Source organism: Austrofundulus limnaeus, unplaced genomic scaffold (genome assembly GCF_001266775.1).
Source record: "Austrofundulus limnaeus strain Quisiro unplaced genomic scaffold, Austrofundulus_limnaeus-1.0 Scaffold261, whole genome shotgun sequence".
NCBI classification, from domain to species: domain Eukaryota; kingdom Metazoa; phylum Chordata; class Actinopteri; order Cyprinodontiformes; family Rivulidae; genus Austrofundulus; species Austrofundulus limnaeus.
The window spans coordinates 586214-609479 of record NW_013952663.1 but is presented as its reverse complement, the minus strand read 5'-3'; the positions used below and the strand labels follow the sequence as shown (position 1 = coordinate 609479).

Sequence of the window (23266 nt, the reverse complement as noted above, 5' to 3'; positions counted from 1 at the left end):
TCAGCCTTTATGCAACACCGGCTCCAGGGATGTTCTCGTCAGACCAGTTTTCAGGCTCTGAGTTTGGGAGGAAGTCCTCAGAGCAGAGTATTAAATCTTAGTTTGGTTCTGAGCAGAGGCGGACCATTCTCTTTCTGTTCTGTTCTGTGCTGTGGATCCTCTAACTGGAAGGGACCCCTTGAGAGGACCCTCCGAATGTGCTCGAGCTCATCTCCACACACATCTCATCAGGTGAGTACTGCTTTATAAGACTCCCTTCACTTTGATTTTACACTATTTTGACCACAAACAGCAGCTTTTCTGGTATTTTACTCCCTTGACCTTTATCTGATCTTTAGCTGAGCAAGTTGTTCCTGCCCTCTGTGTTTGTTTATTGTTGTGCAATTGTCTAAGGATAAAATCAACCCAAACCTCAAAGTATTGTGACTCTATAGTTAGAAACATTCTTGTGTTGCACCACGTCCAGTAAATGCAGGGAATGTTATTTGCCATCAGAATAAATGGATCTGACAATGAATCAGGTCAGAACCAAACACCTTACAGACATTTGCCACATAGGTCACTGTAAAAAAAGAAGAAAAAAACTGACAGCAGAAGAGTTTATATAACTAAGACATAAATCTACAACCTGACAGGTTGATCGATGGCTCTCTCACCACTCAGGTATTTAGGTAAAACAGTATCGCCGACAGCTGATAGGGTCCAGAGTGTGGAAATAAACAGAAATCAGGGTGTGGCTCTGAGCTGTGCACAAAGACTGGCAGCAGGTGTGTGGGAGGGGCCRGGACAGGCAGGTACAAGATCAGACACTTCCTTATTATATAACAGAGACTAATAAGTTGTCCTACTGCTGCTGTCTCAGAGGTATTGTCTGCATCTGTGTTTTTATTCTACCCCTCACTGTTTTATACAAACTTACATTTCTTTACAGCTCTTTGCCAGGAAGTTCTGTGTGGACGTCGACATTTTTTTAAAGTGTTTTCTTGTTTATCACAAAGCTTTCGTGTTTGTTGCTTTTAGTCGACGTCGTTCTGTTTACTCTGCTCTGTTAATATCAAGTTCTGACCTGAAATAAGACTTGTAGGATCTAGATAAACTCTTAACAGGTCAGAATGGTGAGACTAAAAGTTTCAGAGATCTTATTGTTTGTTCAGTTTTTCTCTTTGAGGCAACAATCCAAACGTGACTCTTTTCAACACAAGCCTGTTTACATCCACACAGAATCAGGGAAGGATAAAGTTTGTTGTCTTTTCATTTCTTTCTAAAAAGGTTGAAGCTGCTGGTTCAGAAAGTCATAACAAGTCACTTGCTTTAATAAAATCCAGATTATTTCCTGTTTTATTGCTGTGTGTCACCTAAAATGTATGTTTCTTTTAAGTTATTTTCTTCTGAATTCCTGCAGTACAATCATAAAGTTATCTGAGCTTTTAGTTTCTTTACAGTTGAGACACAAAAGTAAATAAATTCAGTCTTTACTGCTGTACTCAGGTGTAAGGGCGAGTAGCTGCTTAAGTTTTCATAAGGCACATAGTTGAGATGCTGTGCTGCTTTAATGGCCTAATTGTTAGATCTGATATTTCATTTCCTCGGCCTCCCCTTTAATGTTTGAAAAAAAAACCTAACTCCACCCATTTGAGATCTAAACCCTCTTTAAACACCCACCTGTGGTGCAAAATATTCACTGGATAATTTTAGTAAAAATGGTTTTAGGACTTGAATCTCATAAACAACTCTTTCATCTTTCATTGTCTGCTTATCCGTAATGTCAAACTCCTCAGGATTTGGGGTCAAAGGTCAGTCTGCAGTGATCTGAAATAATAAAAAAAAGCAGTATAGTGTGTTTTTTTTAACTAAAATGATCAGAACATCCACATCAGACTGAACTCTCCTGTCCTCTGCAGCTGTGAGGCCTCAGCATCTCCACCATGTTCTCCTCTGTGGTCCCGTACAAAAACCAGCACTACGCTGAGCTGAGGAGGAACTGCATCAAGGCCAAGACACTGTTTGAAGATCCAGAGTTCCCAGCCACCAACTCCTCTCTGTTTTACAGTAAATCGCCCCCAGGCAGGGTGGAGTGGAAACGACCGGGGGTAAGGCATGAACAGAAAGTGGTGGTCCATCACCAGCGCCCGCCAGGGACTGAAACCACCAAATATTTAACTGAATATGATGATTTACTGGAGACGTGTGTGCCGTTTTGTTACAGGAGATTTCTAATGCACCTCAGCTGTTTGTTGAAGGGATCAGCTCCCAAGACCTGAACCAGGGGATTGTAGGAAACTGCTGGTTTGTTGCAGCCTGCTCCTGTTTGGCTTTAAAGCCAAACCTCTGGAAGAAAGTAAGTTTGCTTGTCCTCTTGTTCTTAACATAAAAAAGCAGACAGACGTGTCAGCTTGTATGTTAGCAAAAATCACAGTTTTCCTCTGTGTGTGTTTGCTGTGTTAGCAAAATATCTCACAAACCACTTGATAGGTTTTAACAAAACTCTTAGAAAGTAATCGTTACACATTTACAACTAAATAACTTTTGGAGTCACCCCAGTTCAAGCTTATTAACCATAGCCAGCAGAAGAATGCAGGGTTGCCAGATGGGCATGTCCCATTCCAGATTGAAGCATTTTGAACCAAACATGCTCAATGAGGGTGCAGCTCTCTCTCGTTGGGTGTAAAATGAGATGTTGTTTGGCAAATATGGGCTTTGGAAGGAGGGTGGTGTATGGGGAGCCCACTGCCTTGGTGGTCAGATCAATAAATGAATAAAATAAAAATGTTTGTGTGTTTTTGGTGAATAAAAAAGCCAAAAACATATATGATGTTATTGTATAGACCCTAAAGCTACTTATCATTAGAATATTTTAATTCTAAACTCTGGAATGAAAGGTGGCGATAAGCATTCTTGGAGATAAGCATTCTTTCTGGAACTATTTGACAAGTTATCAGCTGAGATGGAATAGTGTTTTCAGAAATGCTGCCAAGTTTCACAATAAAGGTACAAGTCATTGTGAAAACATTTGTCCTGTTCCACGAGTCATTGCAGAAAAAGGAGGAGGGCTGCATGTAAAAATGAAACCAACATTTCTTTAAAGGAATGCATATCACTCTACTTGTTTTCTGTACTTGTTTGGGTCATGTGGTCCACATATTTGTGTATTCACATTAATCACAAATCACCCTACTTTAATAATGTATATCTACTTACCAGATGCATGTATTCAGGGTTATAGTGTGAGGGAATTCATGCTTTGGATTTTCTTTATTCTTTTAATTTACTGATACATGGTGGAACTCTTTTTTTTTTTTTTTTTCACGTTTTCAGGTCATTCCTGACTGGAAGGACCAGGAGTGGGATCCAAACCACCCTGAGAACTACGCCGGCATCTTCCACTTTCAGTTCTGGATCTTTGGGAAGTGGACGGATGTGGTGGTAGACGACCGGCTGCCCACCATCAACGGGGAGCTCATATACTGCCACTCCAAAAGTAGCAACGAGTTCTGGAGCGCTCTGCTGGAGAAGGCCTACGCCAAGTCAGTAAAACTACACGAACGAGTCCCATATTCAGCATGTTCCAATGGAATACTATAACTTGTGAATTGTTTGAAGTATACTTGTGTTCCACTATTATTACACCTGCATGAGAAAGAGTGAGTGCATGTACAACATTAGATGTACATCTACAGCTGACAACTTTTGAGTTGAATTCCAACACATAAAGAGTTATAAATCAGTGAATATTACACAGACTGAGCTGAAATTTGATGAGGTAGTAGCTGAGATTAATCCCTAAAGCCTACTTCAAGCTCTGTCACATCCCACAAGACTGCTCAGTTTTGCATGAGCTTCTGCAAAACCCTGGCATCCATTGCAAATGGATTCATGTCTAAGCTACAGTGTTGAAACATTTCCAACTCAGGCTCTCAGGCTGCTACCAGTCCCTGGAGGGGGGAAACACCGGGGACGCTGTGGTGGATTTCAGCGGAGCCGTGTCTGAAGCCATCGACCTGGAGTCTGAGGCTTTCTATAAGGACCAGCAAAAACAAGACAAGCTGTTTGAAGACTTGCTCAAAGTGTACGATCGAGGAGGAATCATCAGCTGCTCCATAAAGGTCAGTGCTGTTTTCTGCATCTTTCATTCTTTTTTTAACCATTTAGAAACAGATTAAATGTTGTTTTGGTTTTAATTTGACAGGCAGAGCCACATGAAATTGAGAACAGGATGGCGAACGGGCTGGTGAAAGGCCACGCGTACTCAGTCACTGCAGTGAAGCGAGTGCGTTTGGGTCATGGGCTGATGGCCTACTTTAAAAATGAAACCATTCCTCTCATTCGGATGAGGAACCCCTGGGGCAAGACTGAGTGGAAAGGAGCGTGGAGTGACAGGTCAGGGGGTGCACAAGGTTTTCAGTACCTCACGTAACGAACGGGTTTGCATTAAAGAGGCATCACACTCCACACATCACACTCCTCGGGCAACGACGAGTCTGCACGCTTTCACATTGTCCATGAGTCTAAATGCGCAACTTAGATTTATTGAACATAACCTGCTGGAGTTTAATCTATAATCTAAAAATTAAAGTTGATGCCAAGAACAACTAGATTACAATGAAGTGCCACGTGTAAAATAAAATGTTAAAAAATGTGACTTTTCTTTATTTAGCTCACTTTCTGAGTGCACAGTTCTATTTGAAAAGTTTACCACTGACCGTTTATTCAGGGATGCACCGATATGAAAATTTCAGCCGATATCAAAATCCGATATAGTTATTGCTGTTATGGCTGATAACTGATATTTACAGATATGACACAAACACACAAATTATATTATACATATACACACAAACACACTTGGGTCTTTTTTAGATACCGTAAATAAACTACCAAACCTCTGACATGGCTCTACTTCAGTTATTCCTGGCTACGCAGCATCACTATCACCATCATGATCAAACAGAGACCACTCAACCAACCATCTCCCCTCCCAAAAACAGAAACATAAAGCTAAAAAGTGGGAAATCAATCTYGGACACTAATATCGGTCCGGTTTTAAATATTGGACCGATATCGATACCTATATTCTATGACCAATATCAGCCAATACTGATATTAATGCCGATATATCGTGCATCTCTAGTTTATTGTCACTGTTCTTCATGTTGATTAAATGTTAAATAATATATTTAAATCTTAAATCTAAATGTGTAGATCTTAAATGTTGATATTCACATTTAATTATTTCAGAATGGAACGCAACCTTAATTCTGTTTATTGCACATTAGCTTTTAGAACCACACTTCCAAAAAAATCTGAACTGTGTCAAAATAAAATCATCAGCTCTTTCATTCATTTTATTTTTTTACGATAAAAGTGATCAACTTTAAAACTTTAACATAAGCCATAAATCTTGTTACCAAACTTGTGTTTTTAGCTCTGAGGAATGGGCGAAGGTTGGTGACACAGAGAGGGGCAACCTCGGCCTCACCGTCGAGGACGACGGAGAGTTCTGGTACGTTTGTGTAAAACACGCAAATACATGTTGCCTCGTCCTTCTCAGCGACGCATCGTCTGTGTGACGTCTGCAGGATGGCGTTCACGGACTGGTGCAAGTTCTTCACGAACACAGACRTCTGCCGTATCATCAACACCTCGGTCGTCAGCGTCCACAAGACCTGGGACGAGGTCGTGCTCTTCGGGAGCTGGACCAAAAACGCTGAGCCGCTGTTAAACCGCTGCGGTGGATGTGGCAAYCACAGGCAGACCTTCCTGCAGAACCCTCAGGTGCTGCTGGACACTTTCTGTCATCACGTTATTGGTCTACCTGTATGCTAACTCCTCTTTGACCGTTTCCTCCCCTCACAGTACCTGTTTGACGTGACGAAGGAGTCTGATGAGGTGCTGATCTCCTTGCAGCAGAAAGACATGAAGATCCACAGAAAATACGGTCAAGGAGAAAACCTAACCATCGGCTTCAGCATCTACAGAGTAAAACCTGAATTATTATTAAAAAACCAGCTGCAKCAGTGAGGCAGGCATAGTTCATAGCAGAATGTGTAGAACTTGTGCGGGAGGAATCTTGGAATCTGTGTCCCTCTATGCCAGTTTTTTTCTCGAGTCCCGAACTTTTGCTTTAATTTTATAACTAATAACTTTAAAATACAATTCCCTATTCAAGTTTTTTTTTGTCAACCCCTCGATCAAACTAGAATGAATCGATCTGGAAGCTGGAGGGGGGCGGAGCATGAAGTGCCTCATTTGGATTTAAAGAGACAGCCTCAAAACGAGTTGATCTGAGACACAGCTTAGAAAAGATGTAAAAGAGGGGCTTGTGGAGTTACAATAAGGAGGAATTCAGACCAAAGATTACAGTTCCACTTTATGTAGACCCCAAATGGATGATTTACATTCAAAGACATTCAGATTTCTCTCTCTGGATTGTGCAGCCAGATCAAATTGCTTTGTTCTTGTGAAGTGTTTGTTCAGTTGTTATTTATAACACAGAAAAAAACAAGAGCTATTAGGCATGCTTAGGCTTTCCTTTGAAATACAACGCTGAGAACTCAGAAAACCCTTAAGTGATATCATTGGATAACACAAAGATGTAGATGAAACAAAACAGATACAGTATGTTAAAAAACAACAACTGAGCTGCAAAATAAATTTGATTGTTTATAAATARGTTTTATCATTGCGCTGTGATCAGATTCTCTCATTGAAACAAAACCTCATGAGTCAAAACTGATCCCTTTTTTTTTCCCACGGATGTGTTTACTGCTCAGACATCTGGCTAAGTTCAGATTCAGCAAACACTCTTATCGTGGCGACTGAAGTGCTGCTGAAGCGTTGAGGGATCAAAGCTGGTGACATGAAGAGGCTGTGATTGAAAAAATAACGCTGCTGTGTGCACATGTGCTGTTAAAGTGAACTGGCTGGACCTCACCTCAGCCTTTGGCCTTCATGGTCTCCTTATGAGGGACATTTCCTTTTATGAAGTACAGCTACTGCGTGGGTGTTTTATTTTTGCCTCCACGTGTTTGATTCTGAAAGCCTGTTTCCAGTTGAGATTTATGTTTGCCATAAAAGGATGACATTAAATCCCACAGCAGCTGCTATAACTTCACCAAACTGTCAGTTTTGATCATTTCAGTCAAACTAAATAGCAGAAAAGATGGATTTATTTAGTGTTTAGAAGTGCCTCAGTGGAAAAAAAAAACTTGTGATACTGTGATGTCTTGGGAGATGAGATAGAGCTCAGAGCATGTGTTGGGAATGACTCTCAGCTACCACCACACCAAAATTTAGCTAAGTATTTATCAAATTTACTGAGTTGGCCTTTCTGTGATCTCTTAGATTGCTTAGCTGAGGCATTTTCTCAGTGTTTTCATGATGAGCTTGTCCCCACTTCACGCGTTTGCAACAATTCTTAACTACGAAATGGTCTATTGGTGTGGCAGTAGCTCAAACTGATCCTGTACTCTTGTAAGATTTTTGGGTCAAACTTTGACATGACAGGTGTCAGGAGATGTGCACTCCTTTATAAAAATGATTTTATATTGGCAAGAAAAAAAAAATCAGCATTGATGGATCGTTGATTTCCAGGTGGAGCTGAACAGGAAGTATAGACTGCACGACCTCCTGACCCAGCAGAACGTGAGAACCTCCACATACATCAACGCTCGAACCGTGTTCATGAGGCTCATGCTGACGCAGGGTCGGTACGTCATCATCCCCACGACCTTCCAGCCTCAGATACTGGGAGACTTTATGCTGCGAGTTTACACTGACGTCGACTCGGGCTGCAGGTAAGACACTGACCACGCAGGAATAAGTCAACCTGAGGCTTAGTCTGTATATCAGAGGCTGAAAAGTCTTCAGTTATCTTCTCTGCTTTCAGGGAGCTGACGGAGGACAAACCAAAGATAAAATGCTGGAGTTCAATCTTTGGGTACCCACAAGCTGTCACTCATGTCTTTGTGCAAGGAGCTGAGGGGCTGGAAAACCAGGACCGAACAGGAGGTCAGAGAACTTTTCAAAATTAGACCTAACACCTACAAATAACCGTGGTGAATCTCAGTGAATCTTCATGTTATCAGGCGCTGACCCGTATGTGATAATATCTTGCGAGGGACGTTCAGTGATGTCCCCCGTCCAGAACAACACTTTGGAACCACAGTTTGCCACTAGTGGAGTTTTCTACAGGAAGAAGCTCAGAAAACCTGTAACAGTGCAGGTATGAAAGCCAAATCTACGATTACACTGAAAACTTGTCCAACAGTCTTACATTCTTAAATCCATGCAAAAAGTATTTTCAATTTTGTTTTGAGACTGATCTAATAAACCAGAGCAGAATGTGTTGGATTATTAATCTTGTTAACCTTGGATTTTTTTGATTTATTTCAATAAGTCTTACCCATTGCATTGGTGTTATTCTATTGGGAGATTACTTTACTTGAGTCTGAATTATCTCAAATCAAGTGAAATAATCTGCCGATGGAATGAGACAATTACACTTGAGATTTCTTGAAATCTCAGGCTGATAATACAAATTTTCCAGGCTAATAAGATTATTAATCAAACACATTCTGCTCTTTCTTAGTGTATCAGTCTCAAAACAAAATCAAAAACCTTTTTTTTTTTTGGATGGATATAAGAATCTAAGACTTGGTTATGGACAGTGCATTTACTTTAATGTCAGTTGCTGTGTCTATAGTGCTGTTGTCTTCTCTGCTCATTTAAAACAGACTGAAGCAGAGAGGAAAACTGTTCTGTGATCAGACAAATCTAAATGTGTAATTTGAAATTTGTAATTTCCCCAAGTCCTCTTTACTTAAGAGAATGGGGATTATTTAGCTTGTTATCAGTTCACAGTTCAAAAGACTCTGTATGGAGGTCCATTATTGCCTCTTGGCATGGGCAGCTTACACTTCTGGAACCATCAATGCTGAAAAGTGTTTATAATCTGCATACATTATACCTGAGATTTTTACTTTAGAAAACAAATGATCTAATAAGCTATTCTTTGTGTTGACCACGAGGATAATTTTAATCACTTGTTCTTCAGGTGTGGAACAGTAACGCAGTGAAGGATGAGTTCATGGGCCAGGTCCTGCTGTCYGGCTCTCCGGACGACAACTCAAACCCTCAGAAGCTGAAGCTGAGGATGAGCGGGCAGCAGGCRGCTGATGAGATGCCTGGGACCATTAGTCTGAGGATCGTTACCAGGACTCAGCTGACCACCATTTGACCTCCTCTGTGACCGACTTGTGTTAATGGTGCCATCGCTAAAGCACCAAAACCATAGTCTTGTTTTGATTTGTTGTAACTTAAATGTTGGATTACAACAGTGAGATGTACAAAATGCATTTTTGGATAAAGTAAATGTGATTTTTTTTCTTTTTTGCTGTTGGTTCTGTCTTACTTTGTACACCCCCTTTTTAACTTATAAAACATTTTTTACTGGTGATTTTGTAAAAGTATTATTCAATGAAACTATACTGTGAGKTAAACAGCAGTGACCTGATTGTAATTCTGTTTCAGTCCCATGATCGTCCTGATGAATTAAAAAGAAATTGTTAACAATTATGATTTTCCTCCTCTTTTTTTTATTTCAGTCCAGTTTCCAAACTGCAACATTTTTTTACACTCAAGACACAGCCATGCACAATTCAAAGTTCAAAAAGTCTATTGCTTCAACCACAGTTAAAAATAGTTTATCCAAAACCTCATTTCCCCGGATACTCGTTTGTCCTTTTCCAAAGGTGGGGAAGGGCCTGCTGAGGTATGCCAGATGGATCAGCAGTTTTACAAAGCTAGACAATAATAAGAGTAATAATAATAAAGATAATAATTTAAAAAGTAACATTTTTTGTCTTTGTTCCATTCTCTTGATACACATTAATAGAGGAATTTTTCACACCACGTGTACAGGTTTACACATTCAGAAGATAGGAATGTACAGGAGCAACCACAGAAAAAGAGGGGTGGGGGGGAGGGGGCGTCAGCGGTTGTGTCTCTTGTCCCGAAATTCAGCTTTGTGCTCATAGTTCAGACYTGTACGAGGGTCAGGGGCCAAAGTGTCCCAGGGGGCCCCCCGGGCGAAGCTTCCCGACAGGCCGCTTCCAGCTAACCGCACACGCGCTCGCGCACACACCAACACTCAGGACGACAGACTGGACAGACTGTGAGGGCCCAGGAGCAGGGGGCCGGCAAGCCCAAACAGGAGAGGTGGATCCAGGAGTGCAGGGACAGCACATGTGTGTGTGTTAGTGTGTGTGTGTGTGTTGATTTTTTCTCTCTTCTTTTTCCTTTTCCAGGGTGCAAACAGCAGCCTGAAYATTGTCATTTTAAGTTACATAGTTCCGCAAAAAAAGGGGTTTCCTGTCATATTTACATACATACATATYCTAATGATCCCAACCTTGTCGGAAATGAGATACAGAGTATATTTTGTTGCACATGCATGAAATCTGTTGCATCCCTCCTGATWRTTACCATTTCTTCACCGCCTGTTKTAACAGAGGAGGAGTGGAACAAAGYAGCTACCCTGCACCTCAWACTTCAGGTGGAAATCACGACTGAGGCCCCCTCCCACCCCCACAACCAAACGCACAAACACGCCCRCTCATACGGATGGAGAGCTGCGTGAAGAATGCCTGATATCACAAGAAAATGACGACAAAAAAAAAAGATAGCCTCTGAACGGGAATGAGTTTAAACTCTAAACCAGCTATGAAAGGAATGTGAACCTCCGGGGCAYGGCTACAATCATGACTCAGCACTCCTCACTTTGCTCAGAGGATAACATTTCCTCTACAAAGTTGGCCATGTATCCAACGAATCACGACGAAATGTGAAGTTTTTTTTTATGAAAAGCAAATCATTTTAAGACACAAAAGTGAAAACAGAAAATAAACTTAAAGCTTAAACAAGCAGCATTTTAAAACAGGATGAAGAGGAGGTGGGGGGGGGGCGTTGTCGGTCAGCGCCTCGTTAGGTTTTCACCTGAGCAGGTTTTGATCAAACTCTTACTAATCACTTAACATTTTTTTATTAAACTAAATTAAAAGACAAAGGAGACCCCCTCCAGCTAAGAGAATTTTACCAGCTTTTGTTAGAATGTGGGAGAACCGTTCGCTGTGTCGCCTCCATAAGGAGAACCCTTCATTTCCCTTCTATTTAAAAACTCCAAAATCAACAACAAACATACAATTTCAAACCCATCCTGAATAATTTATAGAACKTTGCGAAATGAAACAGAACGTGTGAAGAATCTCTTTTGAAATGATGCAAAAAAACAGCAGCAGTTAATGTGTCCTTGACCTGGATTCATGGCTCTAATCATACAGAGGATTTAATCAAACTATTGATATAAAATGGATTACTGAACTGTGTTAAAGCTGGCATAGGTCGTGTGAAATTCTTCCCCAGTAGTTGCACCCCTACACTTACTCACACACACATAAAACACAGCAAAGACGCGGCACGTTGAGATGCGGACTGGTGGTGTTTGCTGCTCTTTAACCTCCGCTGGCTGCTGCGGCTCCAGGTGTGGTTCTGAGGCAGCTTCATGAAGGGGAGAAGAGGAATGAAAATCAAGCCTGAAAAGCTGGACAGGGAGGAAATCTTTGTTTCTCTGCCTCTCTCCTGAATTAAGGGATTTAAGAATAAGCACCTTTCCTCTTCAATTCAAATTAACCTGTTTGTTTTTTTCTTTTTACAGTTTAGGAAGTGACACACTCCTAAACAGGACATGATGCAAACAAATGTGCACAGTTCATTTACACACACTCACACACACACACACACGCACTCTGACATACTTGTGATAAACTGCTCTACATGTACAGTGCTGGAGAAGTAAACAGGAGGCAAGGTCTTTTTTCAGCAGCATGGCCAAGAGGCTGCAAGGCCAGGTGTCCGTCCTACATATGAGGCTTGGTGGGGAGGGGGTCGTTTGTCCTTGTGCTGTCACTGTAAGTCACACAAGACCCCCTCCTTGAGCTGTCACTGCCACCCCCAACCCCACACRCCCAAACCCCCGTGACGGCGTGAGCCAACGCGTCACGGGCAGGGCTCCAGCTTCGGGCGCGGACAGCGAGCCCACCCTTAACGACTGCTGTTCTTTATGGCTTCCTTAGCAGCTACAATCAGAGGCGTCAGGCTGGACAGAGGCTTCGCCAGCTTGAGGAAGGAATGCTGCRAACAGAAAGGACAATATTCAGAAACATCAAACACAAAACCAAAACGATACGCATCCTATATCATGAGTTGAAATGTGGAGCTCCACAAGGTTYTACTCTAGGTTCTACACTTTTGATATGCATTTTTTTTTAAATACAATGAGTAATATTATCAGGAGACACGGTATTGACCTTTCATAGCTAACTTTGTCTGTCAGCTGACAGATCTCTTTCTTAATTCTGACTTAAGAAACATTTTTATAGTTCAGTAGGGGAAAATGTTTCAGTAACTGAGCTTCAGAGAGAGAAACTTAGAAAAAAAAAAACTCCTCAAATTTCTGATTGAAGTCACATCTTTCTCACAGTTCTACATGTCTTTTGTCATGTTTTTTTATTTTTACTAACATACTCATAGAAAGTGAAAGCAGTGCTATTGCAGGCTAATGTAAAAAACATGTACTATAATTCCTGGTCTCAGTTGTACCTGGAGCAGCTCCTTGGCGGAGCCTCTGCGGTCCACGTCCATCTCCAGACAGCGGTTCAGAAAGTCTCTGAAAATAGACGACAGCCTTTCGGGGTTCTGCAGCTCTGGAGTTCCATTGGTTGCTATCAAATACAGTGCCTGCAAAGACAATCGTGGTCAAACTCGATTTTCCAWTTTCTGACTTTTTAAGCTACATTTTAAACCTAAATCATCCTGATATCAGCAGCGGTTCCAGAGATGATTCCAGTTGATTTGTCTTGGTCTGAATCCTATTTTTAGTGTTTTCTATTGAGGATTTCTCAAAGTTATTTGAAAGAGGGAACATCAAACCATATTTGGATATCAGGATTTCCCAGCTGGTAATGAAAGTAGCTTCAGTTGGCGCACAGAAAGGTGCAAATGTTTTGAGGTTATCAACCCAATATCAGCTTTAGTTGTTAGTACTGCTCAGAAAAGTGATTCAAAAACCCTTTAGGATTATATAAAACCTGACGTTTTACACAAAGCTGAACCGAAACATGCCATCTGCTCGTCTGACCCCAGAACACATGTCCACCATATTTCTGCCCATCTGGGATGAGCTCAGAAAACTTTCTGCTAAGACTGAATTCATGCCAACCTCCTCTCATTGTGAAGATTTAGATGATTTTTCTGGATGACGCAGCAGATTTGTGTTGAGTTAAAATAACTTTCCAAGGTGCTCTTGAGCCCATGTGGCTCAATATAATGATCAGAGCAGATAGGAAGTTTCTTTACAAGAATTTAAAGAGATTTAATGACAACCTTTGTCTGTATAAACCACCAAACCACTAAAGYGTTAAATGCTGTGTGTTGTATCTGCATTTACCCTGAGTGGATTCTCATTAAGGTAAGGAGGTTCTCCCTCCACCATCTCTATCGCCATGATTCCCAGAGACCAGATATCCACTTTCGGGCCATAAGCCTTCCGAGTTACCACCTCTGGCGCCATCCAGTAGGGTGTTCCCACCATCGTGCTGCGCTTGTTCTGCTCTGGAGTGATCTGGGCGCAGAACCCAAAGTCGGCTGCAGAAGCAAAGTTTTTAATATTAGTATTATTTACTGAATGTAACACAAGGTTTCTTAAACAAAACAACTTTTACTCTCTAAGAATTGTGTCCCGATACCAGGACTGATATTGGAACACCSCTATTCTCCAATTAAGACCTCCTGAAATGGCAAAAACACACAAAAAAGAAAGGAAAACCTACTTAGTTTGACAGATCCGTCCATGCCCAGGAGGATGTTGTCACTTTTAATATCTCTGTGGATAACCTGGTTGGAGTGTAGAAAGTCCAAGGCTTGAAGACACTATTAAAACAATGAGAGAAAAAAGTCATTTGAATGATAACTAAAGCTGTAGTGGGAGTTACTGCTGATGCACAAACTTGGCTTCTTACCTCTCTGCAGACTGCAGCGATCTGGCCCTCGTCCATGCAGGTCTCCGTCACCACATCTGTCAACGAGCCTCCAGCCAAATATTCCATCACCACCCACAGCTCGTCTCCTACCAAGTAACTAATTAAAGACAGGGAGAGGAAATGGGAAGATAAAAAGTTGGTTTTGTTGTGGCACGTGTCCAACAATCAACAAGTAAAGCTCCTTTGATGTAAAGTTAACCAAGGTGCACAGAAATGTCATCGAACAAAGTTATGAACAGAGCTGAAAGGACATTATAATGAAACCAGAGCAGAAACACAAGGCGTTTAATGAAAACAGATCTGAATTTTGCTCAATTATATTTTAAGCAGCAGGTGGCAGCACTGCCTCTTAATCTGAGCTCAAACTATAGTTAAAGGGGTAAAGAAAGAAGGGAAAGATGCCAGAAGCAGCAGCAGCAGAAGAAGAAGATGAAAGGGATGGGGAAAAGGAAGCTCAGAGGATTCTTCAATGTCATTACAGCAATGCTTTGATTTGGCTAAAATTAGAGCAAAGTCAGCCACCAGCAAGACTTTCTTCATCCTGCTCAAATAATTTGTTTTAGAACTACAGAAAGAAATGTGAATTTTACATTTTTTTWATTTAACCATTTTACTATTTTGTGCTGTACTCTAATGTTCTGTTATTAGTAAATGTTGCAACTTTTATTGGTCTTTTGTGTTTAGGTAAACATGCATTCTCTGTATTTTTTWAACCAAAGTTTCAAAACAGAAAAACATCAATGATCGCTGTCTTACACACACACAGGTTTATCTTTGTATCCCTGTGGGGACCCTGGATTGACTTCCATTCATTTTCTGGTAATTTTATAGCCTAACCCTGACCATTTACCCTAAAACTAACCTCATATGACCCTAAAACTAACCTAAACTCAATTCACACCTGGGTCCTAAACCTAACCCACAATGCACATCTGTTTCCTTTATCAGGAAAACGGTTCCCACGATGTAGCAAAAATTAATTCAGCAGGTTTCTTGGATCATTCTTAGCTACGATCACACAACACAAAATTTCAGTTCAATATTTCTTAAAACAGCTGAATTAAAGCCATTTGCAATTAGCTGTGGCGGCCATCTTGAATTTTAAAATCTTAATTTGTATATGAACAAAACACCTTGGTCACCCCTGTGCCACACCTTACAAAGAAGTCTAGCTCCGCCCCTGTCCACAGTCATTTTTGATCTGAATGTGTTTCATGTTTATGTGTTTTTGATAATTAAGTTGTAGGCGGAGTCACACAATCACCGAAAATGTCCAAATCTTTTAATTCCATTGACACCTTGTCAGGGTTTATACAGTTGYGTCAGGTGTTCAGTTATTTCTGCAGAAAATGCTCCTGTGTGTGAAAACTGACCTGTCCAGGTAGTTCACTATGTTGGAGTTTTTGTTTTCCCTCATCACCAAGATCTCATTGATGATCAACTCTTTCTTSGGCTGCTGCTGCAGGTTCATCTGTTTGATGGCCACCTAAAAAAGAAACCCAAAATAAATATTTGAGGCTCGGAACAACATAATTTGAAAACAAATTTTAATTATCATACAGAGAATGAGAAAATATTCAAATCAAAGGAAAAATGGGGTTTTACCTCTTGACCAGTCGCAATGTCGATGGCAGTGTAGACGGTGCCAGACGCTCTGATGAAACAAAACATGAAAACACGTAAGTAATGTGTCATGTTACAGGGGCAGTTCAGATGTTTTTGAAGCGGGGTCTTTGAAACCTGAATTGAACGGCTAATCGCTCTAATAAAACCAAAGTATGTTGCTGTCATCTTAAAAYAAATCCAATATCAAAAATATCAAAACATTTGATGCAAATGCTGTTTTTAATCCTTTATGCTGACGTCAGTTTCATGTTACAGTTTTCCCAGCGAMCACGTTGCGATGTTTCTGCAGAAAGTGCAGCARGCACTAAAAATGCTACAGCTAGCTCAGGGGCTGTATCCTACAAGTTTTACATGTTTCCCTTCAACACATCTGATTTAGTGATTGAATTCCCTTCTTTAAGTTCTGCAGAATTCCCTGTTCATTCAAAYCAGGTGARTTGGAACAGAGAAATCTCTAAAACATGCAGATKTAAGGGTCATACGTTGCAAGTTTATTTCACTCGGGGTGACCACTACACAGGWCAGTGGCCTTCGAAGACCAGGATTGGACACCCCTGAGCTAGCTGCTGCTGCTGTTTAGTTGCACCTGYAAAMACCTACAAAATYCTAYGTAGATAATGATGTAACAYAATAAAACTGATGGCAATGTTAAGGTTTAACATAAATTATTGTGTGATTTCTGAGATTTTAAACATTTTAAGACAATAGATTGTCCATGTAGTCCAAATTGAGGTCATTCAGAGCTATCTACAACAGGTAAGACATTAATTGTTCATATTATCACATTGCAAAATTTGAACTATAGCTTCAAGAGATAATAAGTAACATATGAAAATAAAAATCATTACATCAGTTTAGTAGTTAAGCTTTCTTTTTATACCGTTGCTTTTTGATGTCAATAAAGATTGAGATTATATGAATTATTTACAGAAAATACTAAGTTACTGCAAAATATCACAATCGTAAATTGAACAAAATGTATAGACAGTTTAAGTTTGTCTCAATTTGATCCACTTATTTTTATCTCTTGAAGTCTTGTGACTTGTCATAATAAAATCTACTGTGATAAAAGTAGACCGTTCAGTTTAAAAGACTTAAACTATGACTCTGTACAGCTGGACTATTTCAACATGATGACATCAAGAGGATCTCTGACTGCAGATTAAAACAGAAGAGAAGGTTTAAAAAAAATTAACTAAATTACTTTAGTACTTATGAGAACAACAGCTGGCCAGATGAATTCTGTGAATCCAGTCTTTTTTTTGCAGGTGTGGATATAAAAATAATAATAATAATAATAATAAAACAGCTTCCATTATAGATTTAAGCCTCTGCCTCTTCCTCTTTCCTCTGTCACGAGCTATAAATAATGAAGCAGAGTTCCTGGTAGCAGTAAATTCCTGATAACCCAGCAGAGAGTAAATATAAAGTTATCCTCTGTTCCAAGCTGAGGCTTCCTGATCCAATATGGAAACAGTGAGCATGTCGGAGCGGATGAAAACCACAGAACGTTTATCTTCACGTGTCAGGAAAAGGCACAAAAAAAGACCTTTAAAGAAATATTCATCGAGGTCAAGGGAGAGAGRTGGTTGAGCTAATACGTCTCTGGGCTTTTTTGGGATACAGTTCTCATTTCCTGTCTCTAAAGTTTGCTCTCAGGTATTCGATCGTAATGCTGTCTTTTTTTTTTTTTAACTTCAGCTGCCCAGCAGACATGAACTGTTCTTTATGTTGGCCTGTTAGCTGCTGATCACACTTACCCTTGTCCTATTTTCTCGAAGCGCGTGTACTTCTTTTTGGGATCCCCCACACTCACAATACTCCCTGAGTCAGAGAAAACAGATACATAATAAATGTTCTTTGCTGTATGAGCCGCTCTATCTCAGCATGTTCTCAATTTACATTCCAGTAATTTGGGTTGAGTCACACTCCAGGGAAGGGAGAGGTCTGGAGAAGACCAGAAATTATTGAAAAAGTGCTTTTTTTTGTTGTAATGAACACACTGATGCTCCCTGTTCTTTTGCAAAACTCCTTGAGTATACAGAAATGTGAAATATGTTTTTTTAACCAGAGCTTATTGAATAATTCTGATTATGTAAAGTGGAAYGTAAGCTCAGGACAAAAACCTGTTATCAGTAGAAAAAAAGTGAATTTAACATTAATTGTCTGATWAATCTATAAAGTATAGTGATGGAAGTGAAAGTATAAAAAACTAAAATTTGAAAAAAGAATATGTATTGGGACACGTACTGAGTCTCTCCAAAATCTCCTCATCCGTCATTTTGGACTTTTTCCTCTGCCGGTCAGTGTGGCGATACATTGTGTTGGACAGATTCTCAGGCTGGACCTGCGACTCGGGTGGAGTCACCACTTCCTTCACCGGAGAGGGGGGCTTTGGTGGATCCATAACGGAGCGCGTGTAGATCTGCGTCAGGAGGTGGGGGAGGGTCAAAACGTGATGCTGCGACAACTTTTCAACGGTTTCGCCGACCGCGAACTCACAGATTTGGTGTGCTCGGGTCGAGGGGCGATGACCGGAGGCAGCTCGTCGTCGTCGTCCTCATTTTCCTCCTCCTCCTCTTCTTCTTCATCCTCCTCATCCTCCTCCTCTGACACAGGCGGAGCGATCGGGGGTTCTGTTGTTGAGGTTTTGGCACCCTGCATGGTGGAGATTTCAATGAAATTGCGTAAATGAGAAGAGAATGTTTAGATACTAAAACTCTTCTACTAATCAAACAGTTTGATCATTGGGTTTAAAAAGCTTTAAACCCCAAACCAGCAGTGTGCAATTGTTAGTCTTGGCCAGCAGAGGTTAAAGGAAAGGTTCAGATGTTTGGAAGTGGGGTCATGTGAAAAGTTATGAGCAATAAATATCTCACCTGTTGTGGATAGCTGTTTTAACCACTGCAGTTTGTAGGAAATGAGTTTAATTCTGACTGAATTGACTGGCTAATGGCTAGTCAGAGTGAGGCCAGAATAAAAATGGTTTGCTGCCATCCTAAAACAACTCCAATCTTAAAGTTTATAGCGGTTTATACTAATGCAATTAACCTTTTTTCTGGGTACTGGTTATTCCAAGTAGGGGTCTCTGCAGAACATGTTGTCCTGTGGGCGGAGACGGCCCAAATCGTGATTGGAGGAGGTCTTAATGTGGGCGGAGACGGCCCAAATCGTGATTGGAGGAGGTCTTAATGTGGGCGGAGACGGCCCAAATCGTGATTGGAGGAGGTCTTAATGTGCGCGGAGCTGGCCCAAATCGTGATTGGAGGAGGTCTTAATGAGGGCGGAGACGGCCCAAGAGACGTGATTGGTCAGATTGACGGTGGGGTTTGAGGGGGCTGGATTCAGCGGGGAGTAGCTTGGTCGAGTCGGGCAGGAAGTAACATTTTTTAAGACGAATTTTAGTCATAACTTGGGAAAGCAAATTCCTAGCTGCTCGAAATGTGAACATCATACATGTGAAGCGATGTGTAACATTATGGCTCGGTTAAAACATCCCTAACCAGCCTGTAAAAATATAGATTTTTTTTGCAATCTTTTTACAGGCTGTTTAGGACAATGTGTTCTGCAGAGACCCCTTTCTTGGTTATTCTGGCAAAAATATTAAATTTTGGCAGGACATGCCAAATCTTATTCTATAGCAGAAAATTAGAATTCAGAATTAAACTAATTTTTTTCCAAACTGACTTCAAATAGCTATCCATACCATGTAAGATATTAACAATTCATACATCTTTCTACCATCTTTAGTATTTTCAATTTCTTTTTTTCTTCATAAAAAAGGTTATTTAAACGAAACACACAACAAATTCAAATGACTTCAAACTCAAGTGTTCATCATACTGCAAAAAAATTTTTTTTTTCAAAAGTAAAGATAAAATGTGATGTTATTTTGTAAAAAAAAACTGGTAGTTAATAATCAGGTAGAGTTTCGTTAATAGCAAAGGAAAGCTTTATGAGTCGAGTGAAGGCCAAGGAGATAGAAGTGAGTTTGCATTCAGTGCAGYTTATCTGAGGGAGTTTGAGATGTGGGGGGTCAGGGAAGAGCACCATGAACCAGACATGAGAATGAATTTTTAAGCAAAGTGTTTCATTTTTAACTGCGCTATAGGAGATAATATACTGCAACAATATAGTGTGCAGTATTTCTAGAAACTGCAGACATCCTGTTGATCCAGAGGGTACCATTTATTAGGTCTGATTAACAAGCCACCAGCCTGTAATATGTTAAATGAGCCACCCTTTATTCCTCAAAMAAGAACTTTGCTTGCCTTGGATCATCTCCCTCTTATGGGATGGAAACACTTCATCCTCTTGTGTCATGCATAAATGAAGCAGTGCAGCTTAGTTCTGGTGTACTTCACTCATACCGGGCCTCTCAGACTTGCTTTAGGGAAGACTGGGCCAAGGCTGCAGTGCAGAAAGTGCCTGTGCAGGTTTTTTTTTTTCCTAAGCGTCATGCATTGATGTCTAAAATGGTGATGGAGCTACAGGAACATTATTGGCAGCATKGATCAAATCAGTATAAGTATGAACTGAAGCATGCAGATTAGCAGTCATCATGACGCTCTATGGCACGTGTCCTGACATTTCAGTCATGTTCAATAAAAAAGCTATTTCTTAGTATAATAAATTTATAAGATCCAAATCTAATCCAGCCAATCAACCCCCCATGAAATATCTACACAAAGAGCGGTGATGCCTCTGTAAATCAAATATTTTCATTATGCAGTTATCAGAAATTGGTGATCAGATAGCTGAATTTAGCTTTAGGCCGATGCAGAGATACATCATGTGGAAAGTAATATGGAGGAGTTACCTTGTCAAATAATGCGCTGCAGGTTCTAAGGCTGACAGGAGGCCCAGAAGACAGCAGTCGGTTCTGAATGTGAAGGTTGAAAATGGGAGGATTTACTCAAAACAAACCCACAAAGTGTGTAAGACTGAATTTCAGAGGAGGGTGAGGGGTGGGGCAGGGGGGAGCAACTGAGAAGGTGGACACTTTGTCCTTACATTAGACGAGTTAGATCATACTCCCTGATGACGGTACGCCTCACAGCCCGTGTCTTCAGATGTTTGGTATAAAACATCTAACATTTATTTTAAAGCTGCAGTGAAGACAGTMACTTGATTCTTGATTCATGTTGACACAATTAAACTGTTATTGTCTCCTCTCCTCCTGCTGTCTTCATTCTGCTGTTTGGTGAACAACTTTCACATTTTGCAACACACCTGAGATTACTCAGTATTTATACACTGTGCAAACTACTGCAATCACGTCAACAAGTTGTATTTTTTTTTACTCCTTTTTCACCCCACTGTCTTAGTAATGATTATTTTCAAACAAGGAAAAAAAATAGATTCACTTTCGAAGAAAGAGAATTGCTTTTTATAAAATAAACAATTGGCTGCTCTCAATGATACTTTAACTGTTTAATGTCATTTATTGTAAAATATTTCACATTCAAAGTCATAATGTGATGCTATGTAAAGGATAAATTAGGAACAAGAGAACTCTCTTTCTGCACCTAAGAACAAAATAAAGTGACAGCTCAGATCTAAGGAAGTGGCGCCCAATGGAACGATTATGAACAATTAATATCTTACCTGTTGTAGACAATTGTTGGAAAAAATTTCACCTGGGAGAATTAGAGTTCAAGTACAAATAGTGGCTGCAGCAGCTAACTGTAGCACTTCTTGCAGGAATGTCATTTTATTTCTGCTAGAATAATAATGAGGAACTCATGGAAATGTAGAGGATCATAAGTGCTTACTTTAACTTTRAGATGACTGCAATCCAACTTGTTCTACTACATTTTTTTCAAAGAGCTGCATCAGGTAAGATATTAATAGTCCATAATCAAAAATATCACCTTTGAGACTATCTTGAGACTGAAAATGTTGGACTTTTATTCCCAAGAGTTCTGTTAAAAAACATGATGACAATTCATTGAAAAATGCAACAACAAAAAAGAAAAACATTTCTAAACAATAATTTTTCTATTGTGACTTGTAGTTATGCAGTGAATAGTTAGATAATAATGTTGATACTTCGACTCTAAAACTAAGTACATAATCAACTTTATAGTTTGCTGATCTTTTGTTGGCCAAATAGCTCAAGCTGGTTAAAACTGCCTGCAGTGCTTCTGTTGAGACTATCAAAGAGTCGCGCTAATTGTGATTTTTTAATGTATTACTGTGAACATGAGTGAGAAAATATTAAGTGCATTATGTTAAATTAAACCTACACACTGCTTATTGTTGAAAAATGATCAAATAAAACTTTACTGATAACCTTACTGATAAAAGCAAAACCACAACAAAGAAGCTAGGTTGTTAATCMATAAAAATAAGCACCAAAAGGAAGAATTTTGACTCATCTTTTATGTTTAAGTTGCCAATAAAACGCACAAAGGTTGACTAAAACCTTTCATGTTGCTTTACAAATGACAAAATACTAAAAGCTTGTTTTTAGTTTCTGTGACCGGATCCAGAACTTGGATTAGAACACAAACAAATAAACTCTGCAGCAAATATCCACGTTCCTGATATGTGACGAGATGAGGCTTTTTTTATCTTTGAAACACTGAAAAGCTCTGAGGTCATAAAACATTTCAAAATCTTTAAAAATCACAACTGAACCTCAGCTTTAACCTCAAAATACACCAGCATGCAAACATTCACATGTACCACAGTCATTTAAAATAATCTGTCAGAGATTATCAGGAATGTGATTTATGTTTTCTTTAGAACGCAGAATCTTACTTTAGACCGATTCTTGGCATTCCTTCTATTATTGTTAGCTCAGGATCTCAGAATGACTTGAAGCCAACAGCTGAGTCACGTCTGCATGCTACCGAACACCGCCTGAGATGCTTCTGACTGTCTGTACTGGAATAGCACAACCTCTCCGGCTGACTGCCACGCCCTTCTACACTTCACTGGCACCGAGCCCTTTTAAAGCAGCGTCCCCGCATGAAGAGAGATCCCAGTGGAGTTGCCCTGGGGGCCGCATTCTACTTTCTCCTTCACCCAGCGTGCAAAGGCTGAGACACTCAAAGAACTGAGGACAGCCCAGCAGGAGTCTTTCTGGATACAGCTGAGCCTCCAGTGATGACATCTCATGAGCATTTTAAAAGCTAGTAAAAACAGACGGGGGGAAAAAACAAACAAAAAACCACTCTTTTTCTCTTTGTTGTTGTTATTTCTGTGAATGAGTCTCAAAACTGTTTGGTGTGCAGAAAAAAAAATGGATTTGGTTCAATTGAAGAAGATTTGAAACAGGATGCACCTGAAAGTGTCTATTGCAGAGATAAGCATCTTTGGTAGGAAAATGAGAATACCAAGAAATAAACTCATTGTTGCAACTTACCTGTTAAATAAATGCTCTTTTCTTATTAGAATTGCTTGACAGTTTTAGAAAGCAATGGAATAATTAAAAACCCTGCACTCAGAGTGAATTTAGGTAAGGATTGAACATAAAAGCAACATTTTAGAAATGAGAATTTTATTTCTAGCATGTACCTATGACAGGTTTAATATAATAA

The 23266-nt window shown here is 40.1% G+C and overlaps 2 protein-coding genes across 3 annotated transcripts in view; one reads left to right on the top strand and one right to left on the bottom strand.

Annotated features, from left to right (window-relative positions):
* Positions 1-35: 35 nt before the first annotated feature.
* On the top strand, positions 36-9572 carry LOC106526148 (calpain-5). The gene is made up of 13 exons (XM_014020654.1): positions 36-231; positions 1902-2090; positions 2207-2338; positions 3316-3524; positions 3911-4103; positions 4187-4377; positions 5423-5500; positions 5577-5772; positions 5854-5976; positions 7591-7793; positions 7886-8007; positions 8085-8221; positions 9053-9572. The coding sequence occupies exons 2-13, from the start codon at positions 1926-1928 to the stop codon at positions 9233-9235; spliced, it is 1932 nt and encodes a 643-aa protein (XP_013876108.1). The 5' UTR covers positions 36-231; positions 1902-1925; the 3' UTR covers positions 9236-9572.
* Positions 9573-9596: 24 nt separating this feature from the next.
* The window catches only part of LOC106526149 (serine/threonine-protein kinase PAK 3), a 41569-nt gene continuing 27899 nt past the window's right edge, over positions 9597-23266 (bottom strand). Inside the window, exons 7-17 of one of the 2 annotated variants that reach the window (XM_014020656.1) lie at positions 20518-20523; positions 18222-18378; positions 17970-18144; positions 17480-17543; positions 15699-15747; positions 15467-15579; positions 14073-14190; positions 13884-13983; positions 13502-13698; positions 12655-12792; positions 9597-12186 (exon numbers count right to left, since the gene is read on the bottom strand). In XM_014020656.1, coding sequence (XP_013876110.1) covers positions 12097-12186; positions 12655-12792; positions 13502-13698; positions 13884-13983; positions 14073-14190; positions 15467-15579; positions 15699-15747; positions 17480-17543; positions 17970-18144; positions 18222-18378; positions 20518-20523 — 1207 coding nt within the window. In that variant the 3' untranslated portion in view covers positions 9597-12096. Of the gene's footprint in view, positions 12187-12654; positions 12793-13501; positions 13699-13883; positions 13984-14072; positions 14191-15466; positions 15580-15698; positions 15748-17479; positions 17544-17969; positions 18145-18221; positions 18379-20517; positions 20524-23013; positions 23021-23266 lie in introns of both variants that reach the window. The other variant, XM_014020655.1, reaches the window with a different exon arrangement.